This window comes from Pleurodeles waltl, chromosome 10 (assembly GCF_031143425.1).
Source record: "Pleurodeles waltl isolate 20211129_DDA chromosome 10, aPleWal1.hap1.20221129, whole genome shotgun sequence".
NCBI lineage: Eukaryota > Metazoa > Chordata > Amphibia > Caudata > Salamandridae > Pleurodeles > Pleurodeles waltl.
This window is the reverse complement of record NC_090449.1, coordinates 608,470,163-608,491,693: the sequence shown is the minus strand read 5'-3', so window position 1 is coordinate 608,491,693 and position 21,531 is coordinate 608,470,163. Positions and strand designations below refer to the sequence as shown.

General features: G+C 41.8%; 1 protein-coding gene across 1 annotated transcript in view; it reads left to right on the top strand.

Annotated features, from left to right (window-relative positions):
* Window positions 1-958: 958 nt before the first annotated feature.
* The window catches only part of LOC138261754 (elastase-1-like), a 208,218-nt gene continuing 187,645 nt past the window's right edge, over window positions 959-21,531 (top strand). Inside the window, exon 1 of the mRNA XM_069211077.1 lies at window positions 959-1,063. Within this exon, the coding sequence (XP_069067178.1) occupies window positions 991-1,063 (73 nt within the window). The 5' untranslated portion in view covers window positions 959-990. The remainder of the gene's footprint in view (window positions 1,064-21,531) is intronic.

Below are 21,531 nucleotides of genomic sequence, written 5' to 3'. Positions count from 1 at the left end.
TGCCATGGCAACCACCTAAGAAGGTTAGAGCCTGATCCACTTCTGCTGGTGCTCTCTCATTGATCTTCTTATGCTTCAGCATGGACTCTAAGTGTGTATGATCACTGGGGTGACGGCTGCCCTGTGTGCTTCTTCCTTCACCGAAGGTCATCACTTATTGATGAGATGTTTCTGAGCTTATGAATATTTACCTGCTCAGCATAGGAGGCAACCTAGATCGCAACTATGCATTAGATTATCTCTTTTGGGTGTAAAACCTAATAAGTGGTCATAAAAGACTTATGAAAATAAACTGCCCCATGATGTACAGATATTGCAAGAATCAGTAATTCCCAGTCCAGAATTCCTTCCTTGCTTGCTTTTTGAAGGTACACCTCATAATCGTTTGGTATTTTCCTTTCACCTGCATACAAGGCCAGGGTATTCAGTGTCACTGCATTGGGAAAAATACCACAAGAGGCCACTAATTGTTTTTGGCAATATTTATTGTTGTAGTGTTAATTCATTATGTAGGCTGACACATCGATTACATTACAATACCCAAAACAATATTCAACCCCTCAAGTCCCCTAACTTACTACAATGGGAACTGCTTCCACTCTACCAAAGAGTGTGTGTGGGTGTGGGTGGTTGGGATGTATATGTGTGTGTAAGAGAGAAAGAGAAATATATAATAATACAAATGTCCTTGTTAGACAGTGGCTGCATTCTCTGACGTCTGAACAATAATGGGCAATGTTTATGTACTGTTACTTGTTTTCACAGCATTATCCTATGTGCTTTCAGATCTTTCATAAAGGGTCTGTTCTATACTTCCCATGGGAAATAGGCAGATGTAAAAATTAAATTAGTTGTTGCTATGCCAGCAGCTTTTCCACGAAGTCTTTTTTTAAATCATGATAACATGGTGTGGCTAACCTTGATATGAGCTGATTCATTATGGTATTGGTCAGTTATAGTTAGAAACCCTTATCAAGTACCTCTGTATAAATGCTCCTCTGTGATATCTTCAGTTCGTCCCTTGCAAAAATGTTGCTGTGCCTGCTTCTTTTGGCCTTCTTTGGTGAGTTAAAATGGGTTTATGTCTCACTTTCATACTTAGGGGTAGATTGACATGTATTGTAGTTATACATTTGAGCAATCACACTAAAGTCAAACGCACACACTGGTCATACTTTCAAGAATTAGAGAACATGAACTGTAGAATGATATAAATGCTCACCTAAGACTATATTGTGAAACAACAAAATAGATCATAGTTCGGCCAGCCATTCAGCCACTACAATTACAGCAGGTTGTCTGTAGTAGAACGAATACTAAAACATGGTCAATCACATTAGTGAACTGGTGGCGTTTCCCTAAAATATTTTAATGGTTTTAGAAGCATATTTTGTTTTCAGGAGTAAGGGGCATTTGCAACTCCTTTATTCACCATTCAGTCAACAATGAGCACCCACCTGCACTATGGAATCTTTAGGTTGTTTGCTTTTCACATCATGAATTATGTTGTAGGCAAGGACATTGATTAAGTCAGATTGGTCGTTTTTCTATTTTGATTATTCAAAGGCGTTGTCATGCTGAGAGACGAACAGGTTGCTTTAAAAGTTGCTGGAATGTATAATACTCGCTGTCTGTGTCTTTTACAGTTGAACCCCCTGTAAAACATTGCCTGCATATGGGTGAGGGGTGTGTGGGGTGACCGGCTGATGGGAATTCCTCTGTCTCCGCCATCGGGTCAACAAAGTTGCAATGTCAACTCTGCCAGTTATGGTGTCTGAGTCACCTGCGCGTCTGATCTACAGTGTCTTTCGTACCAATATGTTTGGTAGAGTTAGTCCTGTGAAATTCAGCATTACGGTCCTGGCCGTCTTTGGTTTAAAGTTAACTAAAAGAACCCCTGCAAGTTAGGGACAGGAACATATGGACACAGGTGTAGTCTCACTTTGTCGGCCCAAGTCCAGTCCCCACATCTATTGCGGAAAGTCTGCAATGCACCACCGGCAATTGTGGAATGTTTGCTTGGGGTTACCCCCTCTGTTGTGGTGACTGTTACTTTAGTTGAGAAAACTCCGACGCCCTTGTGAATACGTTCCAAACATGATCAAATTTCCACAGCCAGCGTGGTGAACAGACATTGCACCCACCCTATCATTTTCTGGTGGTAAATGATTCAGAATGAAAATCTATTTGTTATCTTGTCTTCCCACTGCGTCATTGGTTGAAATACACTAGAAGGATGTTGCAAGTCACTGAAGAGTTCTGTGACCATATGGGGGAGCGAGGCTAAAGGGGGTACTTTTTTCCTTATAGTACATGGGTACACCATTACCCATGCTGAAGCGTAGATCCTTGGCGTTTTGCTCTTCATGTAAAATAGGTAGGATGTTTGTAAGCATCAAGAATAAAAATAGAGTCTCAAATGTAAAATTAAACAATGGGCTGTTTTCTGATTTGCCATTCATGTTGTCTGATATAACTAAAAATGCAAAACTAAAGTTAGCTAAAAGAGTTCTGTGAATCACTTTAACTCAAGAAACAAAAACGCTGTAGCTCAGAATTTGTAGAAACATCCAGAGAAATACTCTCTTTCCTATAATTACTTAAAGCGTGGACAAATAAAGACTTTATCAAATATCTCGTTTATGCATATCACTGGCCAGCTAGAAAAACAAAGCAGACTGAATAAAATCCACCTTTTGTTTTCATTTTTGAAACTGCAGGTATAATTATGTTCCGTGACCTGCTTTTCCCCTCACAAAGCAAGGACAAATAAACACTTTACCAAATATCTCCTTTATGCTTATCACTGGCCAGCTAGAAAAACAAAGCAGTAGGGAGAAAAGCCACATTTTGTTTTAATTTTTTAAACTGCAGGTATAATTATGTTATGTGACCTGCTTTCAACTGGGCTGCTGGTTCTGGCAGCAAGCATTGCCATGTCAGAACTCAACTGTAATAAGTTATTACAGTTAAGCAGCTATCTCATTCCTTTATTAAAGGTGACTAGGTGTGTCACAAGTTACCTGTTATAAGCTTTAAACAGGTATTGGAAGCTCCCATATAGTATATATTTGATAAAGTAGCTCTTACTGTACATTAAAAGGGTATTGCAAGTCACTGAGGAGTTCTGTGACCAGAAACACACAAGAGCCCCCAGGCTAAATGCCCTTATATATTCCAGGAACCATGAGATAACTTGCAGTATCATTTTGGAATATGGATGGGGTATTTTATTTCCCTTAATATATGGCTCTGTTGCCTCATGGTGTGTCCTTATTCCACATTTATGGTTGCTGTAGTTACCATGTGGATATGCCTCATGATGGATACATTTTGTGAAGGGTATTTTATCTTTACCAAGAATTGTCACCCACAATTTTAAATTAGGGGCCATAGTTATCTAAATTAAGCAGCAAAAGCACAAATTATTGACATCATTTTGTGGCAGTCTTATTTTCATCCTTGTGCGCTACTTAAGCCTGCTACCTCTCATGGGGTATAGGTCACCAACCAGGACTCCACAATCATCTCTGTCCTGGGATTTTCTTTTAATCTGATTCCAGGTGACTGCAGTTGTGTTGACTGTGTTAGCCTTCAGGATCTTGGTTTTTCAGCTGTGGATGTTGAGGCCAAGTTGTGCTGAGGAGTCTTCCACATTGTCGGCCTTCTCTTGCATGTGCAAATGGGTATGGGAGAGAAGGGCTATTTTGTCTGCAAAGTCCAGGTCATTGAGCTGTGTCCAAGGTGCCAACTGGATTCCATTTCTTTACCTTTCTGTGGATGTCTTCATGACCCAGTCTGTGGCCAGCAGGAAGTGAAAAAGCGAGAGTAAACAATCCTGCCTGACTCCAGTCCTCAATTCGAAGGCTTCTGTGAGTTGTCCTTCATAGACTATCTGCAGGTTATTCCCTCATAACAGTTCCTGATGATTCGTATGAGTTTATCTGGCACACCATAGTGGCGGAGGAGTTTCCAAAGGGTGTCTCTGGTTATGCTGCAGAATGCCTTCTCATAGTCAATGAAGTTGACATAGAGAGTGGGAGTTCCATTCCATTGACTGCTTAATGATGATAATGCTCAATGAGGATGCGCACTGTCGTAATCTGGTCTGTGCAGGATCTGTCTTTGCAGACGCTATCTTGCTGGTCTTGCAACTGAGTGTTGAGTGGCCTTTTTTCTTTTCTTTTTTTTTCTTATGTAGCCTTGCTATGCTGCATAGGGATGCTGTACAGCATGATAAAATACATTGACAAAGCCAACAGCTATCAAAGGCCAGACCTATTGACTTGGCCAATGTTTATTAAAATATACATATGGTTAAGCGTCCCACTAGGCGGTAAACCAGATGCATATTTGACCAAACACTGGCAAACAAAGACAGCCCAGCAGCCTTCAAGCCTGCCCTATAGGTCCTTTAGAGGGCGGGGTAGGGTTAGAACAAGAGGGTCCACCCAGCAGCACACTGCCTCCTCCTCTTCCTCAGGGGAGACGCAGCTAGGAAAGCAGCCTTAGTTCTGCGCCCATTATGTCTCATGCTTCTCCTGTAGGGGGAAGGTTATTTCATTTTCTCCGCAAGTGGGAGTTAGTCACATCGGACTTCTGGGTTCCCAACATTGTTGGGAAAGGTTATGCCCTTCCTTTTCAGGAGTTTCCTCCTCCTTGCTCTCCCCGTCCATCCTTTTGCACAGAAGACCATCTCCTGTTGTTGCAGCAGGAAGTTCTAGACCTTTTATCGAAAGGGGCAGTGGAGTTGGTTCCAGAGCAGGAAAGGGGTCAGGGTTGTTATTCAAGATATTTCCTGATCCCCAAGAAGGATGGTCGTTTGAGGCTTATCCTGGACTTGAGGGTTTTGAATTGGTTCCTCAAACAGGAGAAATTCAAAATGCTTACCCTAGCGCAGGTGCTTCAGGCATTGAACAAAGAGGATTGGATAGTGTCTGTCGACTTACAGGATGCTTACTTTCATATCCCTATTGTGAAGTCGCACGGGAAGTATCTCCGGTTTGTGGTAGGATCACAACACTACCAGTTGGCAGTCCTACCTTTTGGTCTTACTTCAGCACCTCAAGTCTTCACGAAGGTGATGGCAGTGGTTGCAGCAAATCTCAGGAGGAAGGGAATATCGGTATTCACTTACCTGGACGACTGGTTGATCAAAGCCAAGCATCCAGAGCTTGTGCTGCATCACCTGCAGATGACAACCCGTTGTTGTTCGATCTGGGTTTTTCGGTAAACATGCCCAAATCTCACCTGGAGCCCTCTCAGCGCCTCCTGTTCATAGGGGCAGTACTGGACACAATGTTGGATCGGGCCTTTCCTCCGCCTCAGCGGATTCACGACATTCAGGTGTTGATTCCAATGTTTTGAAATGGAGCAGTTGTACCAGTCCTTAAGGTCCTACGTCTGCTCGGTCTGTTCGCTTCTTGCATTCTGTTGGTCACTCATGCACGCTGGCACATGAGGGCTCTTCAGCGGTGCCTCCGCAGGCAGTAGTTTCAACACAAAGGGGATCTTGAGGAGTCGATAACGATCTCTAGAGACGCTGCAGCGGATCTACTATGGTCGGCTGTGGACGGCAATCTTTCACAAGGAAGGCTGTTTTCACTACCGCCTCCGGTGGCCACTGCAATCCATAACACTCTCATCCTTTTACCCTCCTCCCCATCCATCCAAAGAGGAGGAGAGACTGCATTGACTTGACCCAAGGAGGGCTTTAAGCTTTTATATTGAAAGAACCAGAGAGTTTCGAGTGGACGATCAACTCTTCATTGGCTATGTGGGGAAGAGGAAAGGAATGGCAGTCCACAAGAGAACACTGTCCAGGTGGGTCATTCTTTGCATTAAACTCTGTTATTCTTTGGCAAAGAAGGTTCCTCCTGTTGGTATTAGGGCCCATTCCACTAGGGCTAAGTCTGCCACTTCAGCCTTGGCAAGAGATGTCCCGGTTGCTGAGATCTGTAAGGCCGCAACTTGGGCTTCCCTCTACACTTTCGCAAAGCATTATTGCTTGGACTCGGAAGTGAGGAGGGATGGCCTTTTTACACGTTCTGTGCTGCAGGATTTCTTGGTGTAACCATTCAGGCACCCGCCTCCGAGTGCGGTACTGCTTTGGGACTCTATTCATAAGGTGAGGAATCCACAGGTAGTTGTATCCATCAGAGGAACAAGTTACTTACCTTCAGTAACGCCTTTTCTGGTGGATACACTAGCTACCTGTGGATTCCTCACAGTCCCACCTGCCTCCCTGTTGCCGATCTGGTCATACCAAGATTTCTTTGGATGTATATTCGTTTTTACTCATTTTATTTGAATAAATATTATGTATTATATTTGATTGATGTATATATATATATTGAGTTTGTGAAGTCGATGACCACCTGTTCGCCTCAAAGGCACATAAAAAAATTGGTGAAAGGCGAGGACCTTTAATTGCCACAATGACGTCAGACGGAGTCGCGTGGAGTCGTGCAATTGTGATGTCCTCATCAACGTGCAGAGCTGGGAAGAAAATTTCCATAGAATGCTGGCGCATTGGGAGAATTCATAAGGTGAGGAATCCCCAGGTAGCTAGTGTATCCATCAGAAAAGGCGTTACCGAAAGTAAGTAGCTTGTTCTGTATGTACATTAAAATTAAACATCTATACCTCCTAACAGCTAGCACCCTAATACTTATGTACAGTGCTTAATTTGTAAATACAAAGGTGCCGGTGCCCAAAGGCCTCCTCTTAAACATGCGGCTGCTGTAATTAAATGTGTAAACATGGAATTCTGAGGCGGCGTAATCCTGTAGCCATCTCGGGCCTCTTCAGTCCACATAAAGCCACTCACTGCCCCTTCAGCTCATTCTTGCAGCTTTTTACTTTCTCCCTTTGTGACGCTCTTTTGTTTTTCCCTTCATCCATCTTTCCTATATGTGTCTTTTGCTCGCAGAAAATGCTTGAGGCATAAGAATAAGCCCCGGCTCTCAAATATAAGTGCCGGTGCTCAGCGCCGGAAACAACAAGCACAAATTAATCACTGCTTATGTATTATCTCTGTTTTTTAATTCAATTTGTTTTCTCTATTTAATTTCCTCCATACTTATGTACGCCTAGTTAAAAAGGAGGAACTGTCAGAGGGACACAGATTCAACTTAATAACCAAGCCGCTGGGGTATAAAAACTCTATAGTTACAGCAGCAATATGGCCGTAATTCTTCAAAACAATGGTCACACACTGGTGTTGATATTCCTGTGCACCTGCCCCAACAGCACAAGCCTATCTCACTGCCATGAAACTGTACAACATAAAAGTATCTATAGACACACAAGCTTCCAGAATCAACATTTTGTTTAGGGTACCCGATGTGTCTTTCCCACAAACGATCACCTCTTCAAGGTTCAGTAGACTTATCTCAATAAAAAAAACACCAACACGCCTTACTTTCATTCAGGGCCACTGGAATTGTGCAGGAGGGAAGCATCAAGTTATGTAGCATTAATTCATTATTTTGACAAGTTTACACACCGTAATACCATCTGGGCAAAGATGTCGCCTCATTAGTATCGGATTTTCATTAAATATAGAAATAAGCTAATGAAAGATGACCAGTTAAACTCTGTGAAGGGCCTTCCACTGCGTGCTAACACATCGGCACGTTTTTAGTAACTTTTGATTCATTTGAGTTACGAAAGTTTTTGTTAAAATCTGCAGATTGTGCATTAGATGATTATGTGGTAAATGCGGCAAATTCATAACTATGCAAAAAAAGCCTCGCCGCAGAATCACATAATTCCAGTGGTCCTGCTTTCATTCATCCCTGCTTTCACCTCATCAAACACACCAGAATCCTAGACTACACACCTAACCCATCAATCGCCTTTGCTTCATCAGAATCTGCCTCGATCGCTGAGGCTTGTCCTAAATATAGAGCTCATTAACACACACACTCAGCTCAGTAACATACTCTTGATATACATCTCTTAATATCTGGCAGTGCCTGTAAGCAGGACCGGAGTGGGGAACTAAATCATCTGTGGCAAAAATGCTCAAACCAGCACTGCTCCCTTCATCTCCTTGCACAATCTCTCTCTTTCCATCCATCCATTCATTCTTTCTCTCTCTCTCCATCTCTCCTCTCTCACTTTCTCTCTACCTTCCTCCTCCTAACCTCTCTTTGTGTCTCTCTTGAAGCCTCTCGTGCCTGCTGCAATTAACCCTGTGGAGCTTGGTAAACTGAGTGATGCATCAGAAGTGGATTTGGGCTACCAAAACCGGCCTCCAAAGGACCCAGCCCACCGGGGATGTGCCCGGAGGAATAAAAGGCCTGTTTACTCTTGCTTGTCAGCTGCTGGATTCACGGAGACAAGGCTGGACGCAACATCGTGCATACATTTTAACAATCTCATCCATACAGAATTCAAAATGATCCACAAAAACAGGTGGTAAAACCTTATGCGGAAAATCCCACTTTATTATATTAATAATTTTAAAGATTCATTGCAAAATGTACACACAACTCAAATAGCTTTTTCATAATCACAGCAATACATTGACATCCCGGATGACCCTACATTTGCAAACCTTAGCATTGCACATCCTTCTGCTGGGAGACATCATCATAACTGACCAGTAATGGACATAATAGGAAACATGGCTGCAGGTGGCTTTGTGCAAGTGGTAAATTCTCCCAGACATTCAACAAGGCACACACTTTATCTAAAGTTTACACATAACATCGATCAGGAGCACCATCAGATCTAATCTCAAATATTGTCAGACCATGCCTTTATGTTGTTACAACTTCTGCTGTGGCACGAACCACAGCCAAATATGAAAACGAAACAAATGTCTAGACAGCAGACATCTCAGAAACACACTGAGGTGGTAATTAACTACCTGAGTAGAGCAGATGGACTCATCACCTTTCTTAACAATAGTCCGCAAAAACTTCTATCATAAATCAGCTGTATTTAAAACAATTTGGTACCAAAGAAGGTGCGTAAAGCAAGTTATCGTAGCAAACAACAAACAATTCAATGACAGCCTGGCAATGCTTTAAAGAGAATGCCAAAATCTTGAATGTCATTAGTGTGAATCACAACCTGAAATGGACAAAACTACTTGCAAGATCAGCTGAGTGGGTTATCAAAAGGGCATTTGAAGGGCAAAAAAGTATGAGGGGCTAATAAAATTAGTACCTAAACAAACCATAGGAAAGTTTCTGCAGCTATAAAAATAATTACTAACCCGAAATCCCTAAACAAATATCCCAGATTCCACAGCACAACAATGTGAAGACCTATTAAAATTCTATTAATAAAATAGTCTGTGATGCAATTCTGAATAGCATCAATCATCCTATGCACTCTTGCTCACTCTGCTATTGTGTTTGACTTCTTTCAACCAAGTTTCTGAGGAGGATAATTCCAACTAGCCTCAAAGATCAAAGCACCTAATATATCTGTGGAACCCATATCCTCTATCCTGCCTGAAGAAGATATTACCCTCCAGAGTCAAGGTCATGACCACCCTGATCAACTCATTTTACAATATGTACAGTCCCTAGGCTTTTGCAAACACAGAATTATAAACCGACTTTTAAAGAAACCCCATTTTTATTGTGAACTATTGTCCAACCTCTAAACGTTGAGTTCCTTGCAAAATTATCGAAAGTATAGTTACAGACCACCAGCAAGAATATGTGGACAATATCAGCTGTTACACAAATTGAACTAAGATACAGGCCTACTAGTGGAACAATTTCAGCTCTGGTGGGCTTTAGAGAAGGATTCCTCAACACCCTCGATGAGTACCAGAAAGCTGTCTTGGTTCTACTTAGGCTCTCTGGAGCAAATGACACTGTGGCCCAAAATATTTCACTGACAAAACTGTAGAATGGTTTTGTATTTGTATTTCTGAAAATAATTAGTTGTTCATAGTGATCAAACTAATAGGTATCACCAGGATCTCCAGAGGATCTCCAAAGTCTTGCTCTTGAGGAGTAAGGGCCTGAGTTAGAGTTTGGCAGAGGCGGTTACTCCATTACAAACGTGACACCTATCCCGTCCACAGCATTACAATTCTATTATAGCCTATGGAACTTGTAATACATCAGACTGGACATCTGTCACTTTTGATGGAGTAACCCCCCCTGCCAAACTCGAAATCCAGCCCTAAATGTGGAGTTCATCAAGGATTAGAGAAACCCTTGCTCCTACTTCAGACTGCTCATAGGATTGAACTAATTAGATGCCTAATCATGAGACACATAGATTAATGCAGCATTAGCTGTGCAGAGCACCCCCAAAGAAGCTATCTGACAATCTTTAATTAATTTAAAACCAAGCCACTAAGATGTGCCTGAATTTTCTGATGTTTGTCAATGCCAAATTTCCCTGAAGGCTCTCCACTAACTACCAAACTAAACATAAAATATTCTGCATTATCTCCAAAGCCACAGGACCCACGTTCTGGTATAGACAAAAACTGCCTCCACAGTACATTACCACACATCTCCATTCTGCCTTGCAACATCTGATGCCACAAATGCCCAGGACCCAAGTGAGAGTTCAACCAAACTACTTCCAAAATCAGTAGACATCTCAAAACGGAACTTTTCAAGACATCATTTCCCTTAATCCCTTCACCTGAGTATTAATTGCAGAATATGATGAAGGTCCTCTTGCACTATAAGGATCCACCGAATAGTGTAGGTAGATGATTTTTTACACCCGTAATGTATAAAAGTTTTACAATATGATCACAAGACGATGCCTAGTGCTGTAGGAAACACCAAATAGACAGTGAGCTTATGTCATTCACACAGAAAATGTACAGCTATTGTACATGTTGTACATGTTCTGTTTGAAAAAGCATGGTCTGCTCTCACAGTTTTATAACTGGACTTTGTTCGGTAGCTTACACTACTGCAGCCATTGCTACACATGTTATAAATGAGACAAAGTAGACGCTTCTGTGCATGGGTATTGCAGGTCACAGAGGAGTTCCTTCATAAGATTATGGACCAACGAGCTGATGTGCAATATCATTTTAATGTATGGCAGTGGGCATGTGATCCCTTTTATTACATGGTCACACCATAGCTCTTCCTACAAACTAGTTAAATCCCTGTTGTCTTGCTCTTTCAGATGAAAGAGATAGCATGATTGCCAACAGGAAGAATACATGTAAAGTCTGTTATGAGAAATTCAACACACCAAAAGGAATTTAGTAATTTGTTGTAGAAAAGATAGTAGGATCAGTTTATTAAAAGTCTGATTGCAAAAATGCTGTACCTCAAAATATATAAACCATACAGTTTCTTTCTTTCCTTCAATGAAGCAATGAAGTATAACATGCAAAAAATAAACGTCACATCCTTAAATATCTAATTTCTGCTTACTACTGTTCTGTTCTTTATAGAAAAACAGACCAGAAGACTGAGTTGCAAATGGCTAGGTCCGAACTGGGGTGGCGTGGTGAGCAAAAAACCGATGGATTAAACCCAGATCTGTGACCAGGGGTGATTGTTTGCATTGTTAAGCAGTCTCTCCATCATCTGTTCTTTTAGCCCAAAAAGCAAAAGCCAGCTCTTCTTTGAATGGTTTAGACTGCAGAGATGCTCTGTGACCTTCCTTTCACCTTGGCTGCTGAGCCTGGCAGCAATCATTATGATGTTGCCACTAAACTGTGATAACATAATATAGTTCAGCACCTACGGTACAGAGATATTGTTAATTCCACATTAACATACTATGAAGATCTATATCGTGAAGAGTTAAAATAGTAAATCTATACTTACATATACTTACCTTCACTATATAGTGGTAGTCGATATTCCAGATAATTGTTTGGATGTTGACATTTTTGTTATCTATATTCTACATACATCCTTTGATGCCCTAAGATTAGTGCCTTATCTCGCTTTTCTGATGGGCCTTCCCTGCTAGTTCATTGTAGCGTGTTCATGAGTTGGTCATGGGGTCTTTCCACAACTTTTCTCGAACAATTCATCTACATTGAGTGACCAATCACTTTGTTGTCAATATCTAAATCTAAAAAATGGTGTGCAATTTGATAACTTGCGCCAGCGTTGAGGGGGTATTTGTGCTATATGGTGTTTGTGGGGAATGCCGATAGGAAACACAGTAACAAATTATTTTATAGGAAAACATGTCTGCTGACCGTTAATGAATTGGTCCAAGTTTGGCAAAATAATTGCCAATTTGTGTTTATACCTAGGAAAGGTGATTAATACATTATTTTGCCAAACTTGGACCAATTCATTAACGGTCAGCTGGCGCAAGTTATCAAATTGCACACCATTTTTTAGATTTAGATATTGACAACAAAGTGATTGGTCCCCAAGTTGACAGCTGCCTGGGAGGTCAATTAAGTGCCCTTCTAAAAGAATGGTTAACCAACACATTGTGTGTAAGTTGGTTTTCTGGGGTCCCATCTCATTTATTTAGGTTGGTGACAAAAATACGATGAAATAACTGGTCGCTAGTGTGCCTTAAAACAGTGTCCCGAATGTACAAATTTTGGGCACAATCCAAAGCAGCAAGACAACTTGCTGTGTTGTGTCAAATGGAGAGAGCAGGAATGTGCCACCTTTTGTGACATAATTGCAACACAAGGGCTTCGTAAATCTGGACTAGGTTATATAGCAGAGAGGGCTCGATTTAAACCAGGTGTAAGCATTCTCAGCTAACCCTCTGCGACTTCATGGATGACAAGTAGAGGTAGCCATGGTAAAAGGCCTCTACACCTGGCTTACACTTTGGTGTCTCTCGTCCTGCTTTCCTTACCCTTGGTAGAGGGGTCATGAAGACAGTGGCAGGAAAAGATAATAAACATTGTTCTCAGATTTGCATTCCGTGGTTTTCACCTCTTGCCCTTCCTCTAACCTTCAATAGCAAAAAATGGGTAGTTGAGTGACTAAGGATAAGACGAGTTTAAGCATGTGATATTCCAAGCAATTAAAGAGTGCATGATATCACATCTGCTAACGCTGGAATTTCAGTGATTCAAAACTTTTGTGACTGACAAATGCGTTTCCACCTAAACTAGAGAGAGACCAGATCAAGCTTCTATATTATGCTGATTACACAGTAAGTGAGTAAGTCCCAACCACATAGTCTCTGGCTACGAAAGGTGGCTTAACAGACCAGCAGTATTTGGCTCTCAAAACTATTTGGTAACTAATCAAGTACCATATTTTAAATTAAGTAAAGTGCATTACAAATGCAAAATTTAGATATGGTTAAGATTTTAAAATGCATGTTGAGTACAAAATTGGGCCAATAAGCTTTGTTGTAATTAAAATATTTCCAGTTATGGGAGCACAAGTAATTGAATTTGAGTACACATGTTTCAGTTAATCTTTCTTGTTGAGCATTTCTGTGTACACAGTGACTTGTACTGGTGTGTTGAACTTCAGAGAAATTACTATCAAATTCCAAAGGGATCTTTTGAATCCTGGTGTTTTACCTAAAGAGTGCTATGTTATGTTTTATGTGATGTGGACTTGTGAAGCCTGGCTAATCACCCACGAGGGTATCCAGGCACTGAGAAGAACAAGGGTCAGAGGATGGAAGTAATCATGATTGTTTTTTCCGGAAGAACCAGGTCTTGAGCTTCTTTCGGAAGTCCATGAGGGAGGGGGCGGATCTGAGGTGGAGAGGGAGATCATCCCCCACTTCTGGTGCTCTTGATGCAAGGTGTGCATGCAGCAAAAAGAAGGTGCCTTGTGGGTTCGTAGAAGCTGAGATAGTATTTGAGGTATGCTGGCCTGAAATTGTGAAGGACTATGTAGGACTGAATCAGCAGCTTGAAATGTAATCTTTCCTGGATTCGAAGCCTATGAAGTGTGTTGAGGTGCGGAGAGATGTGGGTGTTACCTGGTATGTCCAAGGTTAATTTGGTGGCAGAATTCTAGGTGGTCTGGAGAATGGGTAGGAAGAGGGCTGGGATTCTGGTGTGTAGGGTGTTTCCATAGTCGACTCTGCTTGTGATTAGAGCTTTAGGGGGTCATTACGACCTTGGCGGGCGGCTACCGCCGCCCACCGCCCGCCAAGCGGTAACCGCTGTGCGGCCGCCAATGCGGCAGTACTCCCGCGGCCCCCATTACGACATCCCCGCTAGGCCGGCGGGCGCAAACCAAGTTTCCGACCACCGGCCCAGCGGGGATGAGGCCGCAACATAGGAGCCGGCTCCTAATGGAGCCGGCGGTGTTGCAGCCGTGCGACGGGTGCTGTTGCACGTGTCGCGCTTTTCAATGTCTGTTATGCAGACAATGAAAAGCTGGCCGGGGCCCTGTTAGGGGGCCCCTGCACTGCCCATGCCAATGGCATGGGCAGTGCAGGGGCCCCGAGGGGCCCCAGGACAGCCCTTACCGCCAGCCTCTTCCTGGCAGTGCAAACCGCCAGAAACAGGCTGGTGGTAGGGGTGTCATAATCCCCAGGGCAGCGCTGCTTGCAGCGCTGCCCTGGCGGATTATCACCGCTGGGGCTAAAACGGCGTAATAAGGGCCTCCGTATCGCCACATTACCCCTGGCGGTCTCTGTTCATAGGGGTCCATTTGAAAATATTGTGTAGCATTTGCAGGATGTGGAAGCATGATGAGGACACAGCATTGATCTGTTTATTCATGGTGAGGTTGGTGTCTAGGATGATCCAGAGGTTCTTGGCATGATCAGTGGTAGGTGGTTGGGTGGGCCAATAAAGAGCATCCCAGGGCGAGTGGTTATTTCTGAAAAACAGGTCTTTGGTTTTTCAAGATTCCTAATTACAATTTGTGATAGTGAATCTTGAAATGGGAATTGCTAAATTATTTCATTGAAGTAAAATTCTTCAGCCCTAGCTCGAGAAATTGTGTCATCAAAGCATAGGCTCCAAGTGAAATCAGTTCAGAATGGTTTATTAATCACCTTCTTTTCAACTAAAACTTTACCATCACTTTTACCAGTGGTCAAGATTATTTTAGAGAATTAGATATCTTGATTCTATGAGCCAGACGTCTACTGGTCTTTCTACCCAATATCAATAATTAATTTTCATTCTTTGGAACACAGCCTTCAGATCAAATGATCATACAGGCATGTCTTACTTTTGCAAGTGTACCGAAACCTATGGTTTTGAGACATTGCCATTTCTCTTTTTGAGCACTTTAAACTGTTTTTATCCTTTTTAGTGTGTGCCTCTCTGCTGAAGAATATGTTTTACCACAATTAGGAGTTTTTAATACAACTTACAAAAACCTCTACTTTAGAATATTGAATACCAATATCTTGTTGAGATAAGTAAATTTATAGTTTATTATAGATTTACTATTCTGAACTCCACATCTACTTACCTTGACAATAGATGTGCTTCAAGATGTACACAGATTTAATCTATTGTACCTATATATGCTTATCTTGGCAATATTCTAGAGTCAATATTCTCGAGTTGATATTCTTGAAGGCCTTTTTGTTTTACCTTGATATTGTACCATACAATCCTGAAGAAAACTGATACTTTTCTGCAGATAGATTCCTTCAGTTCTTCCCATACCATGGATGCAGATCACCCTGAGCCCATATTGAGATTAAGAAATTGAGTATGTTCTACATTAAAATAATGTATGAATGTCTCATCATGTAGAAGTGAGGTATTAGGTGTCAAAAGTTTTCAAGGTGGACCTGGACATACTGTATAGTAATTCAACACTTTTAACTAGGGCATGTTCAGACACAGATTTCACCCATATGTCTCTACTGTGGACTCTAATCATGACATGATAAGAATTTAAGAAAAAATTTGTTCAGGATAGATGTTGTGTACTGGCAAGTAGAACTTGTTGTCCTGCTCGACTGAACGCTTCAGTTTCTTGCAATTTTATTATATTCATTGTAATAGCTGCAAACATGGGTTTGGCTCTACTAAACTACTCGAAGGCATGATTTAGATCTCCTCCAAGAATATCATAGCCCTTTTTTTGCAGTCATCTTGACCCTTTAGCACGACAACACAATGCAGGCAATTGGCCATTCTCGCCACTTTATCATGTCGCTAAATTGTTACTACCAAATCGATGTTCGGTCATTTCGGACCTGAAGAAAAATGCTGGACAAGGGGGGCAAGGGTTAGGAATGATTTACAACTGTGACCAGTCTGTGATATTTGATATAGGCTGTTTCGCTGTAGTCAGGTCCCTTGTAGGATCTGCTTTTTGTTAAGGAAATGCATGGGACAGTGGTTGTATCTGGCGGTCCATTGAGGGAACAAGTCTTCCTGTACAGTGATACACCATTGTCTTGCAGCTGAAGAGTTGGTGCAGGACAGTACACAATCTTTACCCAGCAGATCTGAACTAAACCTGTTCAATTGGAATATAGCTGGTCTATCCTCCAAGTTGCAGTCAGAGGATTGGATAAATTTTATTAGCAACTTTGATATTTTCTTATCACAGGAAACATGGTGTTTATTTTGATGGATGCAGGCATTATAACCAACCTGCTTCACCGTCTGCCTTGGGTAGGGCAAGAGCAGGATTTACCTCTTGGTTCAAAGTCTCAATTAACTGCAATATTCAGGCCTTTTCTGTTGAGTGGGTGAATCTCCAGGCCTTTGACACAAGAAGGGAAAATACATTTTGGATGGCACTTGTGAATTTTTATCACAATTAATTTTCTACCAAGAACAAAATACATTTTGTAATTTGCTTGCATTTGTTGACAGTTTTGCCAATGGAAATACATTCTTGGGTATAGGGTTTAACTTCTTATAATAGGTGATTTTAATGCTAAACTGGGTAACATATTGTCACCCTCAGCTTTTCACCTTTTGCACTAGGAGCATGGTTCCATTCACTTCAGGTCTCTAGGTGTCATATGCACCATACTCACTTTGTTACTTGCGACCTACAGAGCATTATGATTGATCCAGAGCTGAATGCACCAACATATGTAGGTAGAGGTAGTTGCTCCACAATTGATTATATCTTTGTGTCCAGGAGCATGTTTAATCATGTAACCAATGGTAGGTTTTGGGTAGTGTATGCAGTGACCATAACTCTTTAACAATTTTTTTAATTGTTCCAAAGAAAAGCATAAGACATTTGCCGGCCCCTGGTCACTTATTTAAGCCAAAAACTAAGGATGATGTTTAGTGTGGCAGTCAGCAAAAATGTATATATTTTTAAGTAGGGTCATTTACAGTAAAGGGAAATTCATCCGTTCTTCTTGGTCCCTTGACAGCAACCCTGTTACTGCTAATAAAAGGTTTTGCAAGCTGAATTCCAATATTATGACTCTGTTTATGAGTTCATGTGCAGACAAAAATGGACAAAATCCATTGCGGTTTGATGGGGTATAGAGAGCCTCTAATGCTAGGCTCATAAGAGAATTGAAACATAAACCTAGAACTAGAGAAGCAATAAGAAATTATAGAAAAGGAGATACACTGGCTCTTAAATCGAAAAAGGCAGAGCTGCAAACTGAGGGATGGGAAATTTGATCTATTTTTGTACACTAAAAGAAATCCAGGTTTTTAGGAAGTTAGTTAATGCTATCTGATCTCCCAATCACCCAAATAACGGGGTGAATATGAACATTGGCCCAGAAGAGTGGATAGATCACTATAGCATTTTCTATTTCCTTGCTGATAGTGTCCACGATCCTATCAGCATGGGCCCTTTTATTTTCCCACAATATCTCTTTTTCCAAGTGTTAGACCTGACAGCCTTTCTGTGGTCTTCCCTCCAACGTTTTCCCTACCTCCTCTACTTTTCTGACCTTGTTTGTGCTAGCTTTAGGTCTCTGGGCACTTTACTATTGCTAACTAGTGCTAAAGTGTGTTTGCTCTCTCCACTAAACAGGTAATATTAGCTAATTGTCAATTGACATATTTAATTTACTTGTAAGTCCCTATTAAAATGGTACTACATGCACCCAGGGCCTGCAAACTAAATGCTACCAGTGGGCCAGCATCAATGCTTGTGCCACCTACTTAAGTAACCCCCCTAACCATGGCTCAGGCCTGCCATTGCAGAGTCTGTATGTGCAGTTTTACACTGCCTTATCGACCTGGCAAAATATCACTTTTACCAGGCCTATTTTTTCTCATATATGTAACCCCGGCTGTAGGACGTGGTCAACCTAAAGGGTAAGTTGCGATGTATTTAAAAGGTAGGGTGTGTACTTTTAAGTTTTACATGTCTCTATAGTGAAAAACTCCCAAAGTAATTTCTCACTACTACAAGGCCCTTGTCTCCTATAGGATAACATTAGGAGTACCTTATTACATGTATAAATGTAATTCACAATCACGAAGAGCTAGACCTTCCAAGTTTGGTGTCTCTAGAATCACAATTTGAAATCACAACTTATGGTGATGTCAGATTTTAAATTGCAACTCTGAAAATTTCACTTTTAGAATATTGTTATTTTCTTACTTAGGCAAGGCAGTGCAGCAAGTCACCTTGTTGTGTTGCCCCATGTCTCAGGGAATGGGCAGACATGTGCCATATTTTTCCAATACGGCGCATTCCTGCCCATTTCTCTTTGCACTGGTGCAATTTTGCCAGCCCAGCACCAACGTAGGCACCCTTGGGTGCCTTGGTTGCATGATGGATTATTGTGTGCAGAAAGGGACACCTTCCAGCACAAAAACATTCTTAAGATGTGTTTTCCTCTTTCTATGTGTGCTGCAGAATACAGCACACATGGAAAGAAAAGAAAACAAGTAGAAAAATATATTTCTCCTCGTTACGCCTCCCCTGGGGAGGTGTATCTTTTTTTGGCAGTCCCAGGTTTACCAGGGTTAGAAATATGGAAATGAGACCAAAACCTTGGAATTTGAGTGGGAACACCCACATGCAAGGCCTGTGAAACGCCTATCCAGGGCAGAGCAAGACAGTGCAGCAATTTGTGCTGCGTTGTCTTACTCCATAGTTTGAAGCCATTCAAAGCCATGCCAAGCCTGCTGCCTTCTCTATTTACATGTCTGGGGTGGAGTGACAGCTGGGTTTTGTGTAGTCCTCCTAGACAGTCATGCACAATGGGAGCTTAGGTGTGCCTGAATGGGCTATCTCTGACAGGATGGGAGGGAGGACCTGGGCACAGCCTCACTTACACCCACGTAGACTGTGTCCTGTCCACACACAAAGGGCTGCATATCACCCTGCATTGAGTCTGGAGCCAAGGCAGAAAGAGCAGGACCTCTGTATACTTCAAAAGCCTGTCTTTGAAGTCTCCCCCACTTCAAAGGCCAAACTGGGTATAAGTACTGGACTTCTGACACCACAACTTCAGTACACCGCTGGGCCTGTGAAGACTCTGCCAGGACGAACTGGTATGCTGCTGAAGGACTGCCACTTACTTGGCCTGCTGCTTCGTTGAACACCTGCCTTGCGGTGCTGCCCTGCTGCTCTCTTGCCTTGGTGAGAAGGGCTGGACCTGAATCATTTGAACCCAGATGACACCAAGGGTACAAAAGACTTCAGATCTATTTTTCTAACTTAGTGTGGTATCTTTTTATGCGGTGTTTTCACAGTTTTACTGTTTGAAGTGTTCCACAAATACTTTACATACTGCCTATAAGTTAAGCCTGATTGCTCTGTGCCAAGGTACCAGAGTGTGATTAAAGGTTTATTTAGGGTGTGCCTGACATGCTGACTAAGACTGTAATTGTTGTTTGACTAAGATTCACACCCCAGTCAACCAACAACCCATTGTCCAACAAATAGTGGATGCCATAAATAGCAGTCAATCAAAAAAGACTCCAGGGCGGGATGGATCTCTACAAGGAAAACTCTGAGTTCTGGGTTCCTCTCCTTACAAATACCATTAATGCTGTGTGCAAAGTAGGCATTCTGCACTCATGTCATTCATAAAAAATTGTACCAGTTTTTAAAAAAGGAGCACGTTCAGGATCTAAAATACTATCTCCCTATTTTGGTAATTGATTCCATGGCGAAAATGATTGGTAGAATTGATTTGGATAGACTGTTGCTTAGGGCCACGGATAATAACGGGTAGTCTGTGGTAAAATATGGCTAAAGGAAAGGTCTTAGAACACTTAAACAGTGTTTACAATTGCTCTTGTTAGTGAGCATAAATACAATTACTAAACATTTGGCTTTATCTAGCATTCACGGACCAATCCTTTGCATTTGAAAGTGTCAATAGACCCAAGTTGAGGGGTATTCTCACACCTGTGGGTCTTGAGGCAGCGATAGAAGGTTGTTTGAGAGCCCTTCATAATGATCTTAATGCCTTCGTGAGACACGGAGGAGGGTGAACGTACACAGTCTTACCCTTTCTGGTGGGGTGTGTGCCATGGATGTGTGCTGGCACCCATTTTGTTCCTGCTTCATGTTAATGGGTTAGAACTGCTCTGGTCAAGAAGGGGTAGGATGTTCGTGTACTAAATAAAAATCCCATTCCTGTGCTCTTGTACGCAGATGATGCTGTCTTGCTTGCAATAACAGCAAATGGATTTCGAACATTGCTGATGCCTTTGTAGATTAAGTAAAATGACTAAACATAGAGACAAATTGCTCTAAAAGCTTTTCATGGTCTGAGGTCCTAAAAAATGTGAAGACTCTTTGTATGAGCATCAAGGGCAGATTATTTGAGAAAGTGAATTGATTACCTTATTTGTGGATAATGTTTGACCCTGTAAAAATCTCTTTTTCTAATCGGTTGGCACAATTTTCCCCCTTATTTCCACCATGGGAAAAAAAGCCCATTAGTTCCTTGGTGGAGATTTATAAAAAAAATATATCCTCATTTTAACATATGGGCCAGGGATTTGAGGATGCATCAACATGGGCTGCATCCATGATGAGAACGGTGTGCCATCAAATCCTGGGTGTACCAATGAGTACTTCATTTTTTGTGACCCATCAAGAACCGGGACTATATATGTTATAATGATTATGTTATTATGATTAAACAGCCTCTTTGTAATTGTGGTACTCGATTTGGAGCAACGAGCAGCCTCTTTAAAGAACAGGATTATAAAAGATCGTCTCTCACATGACTATGGTGATAGAATACCTTGGCTCCATTGTATTATGGCAACCACCATGCTTGCCCTTCTATCTTTGAGCCCCCGATTGATCTGAGTAAGAAGGGTGAAAGGTGTCTCAGAGAGTGCTATATATCTGATAAGTGGGCTCGGAGGGAGGCAACGGAATTAAGGAAGTCATCTGTGAGAGAATATTGTATTATTCAAACGAATCTGGAGGTGGAGCCTTATCTGGATTTGGTCGCTGATAGACGGGAATGGACGTTGTTAACCCAGTTCAGGTTAGGCTCCATCAGGTGGATGCTTTGTTTCCCTCAGGGACAATATGAGACATCGAGTATATGTACATTTCGTGTGATAAGGTTTCCTCTCAGTCTTTATTGCACATTTTTTTCACAAATGTTATCAGCCCTGCGAAAAAGATTTTTAGTGTCTCTTATTCGGAAGCTCGAAATTTATTAGGCGTAAACCGGCTATGCTACATTGGCAACAACTCAACTGTCCTGAGGTATGTTAAGCCCTAAGTTTATTTT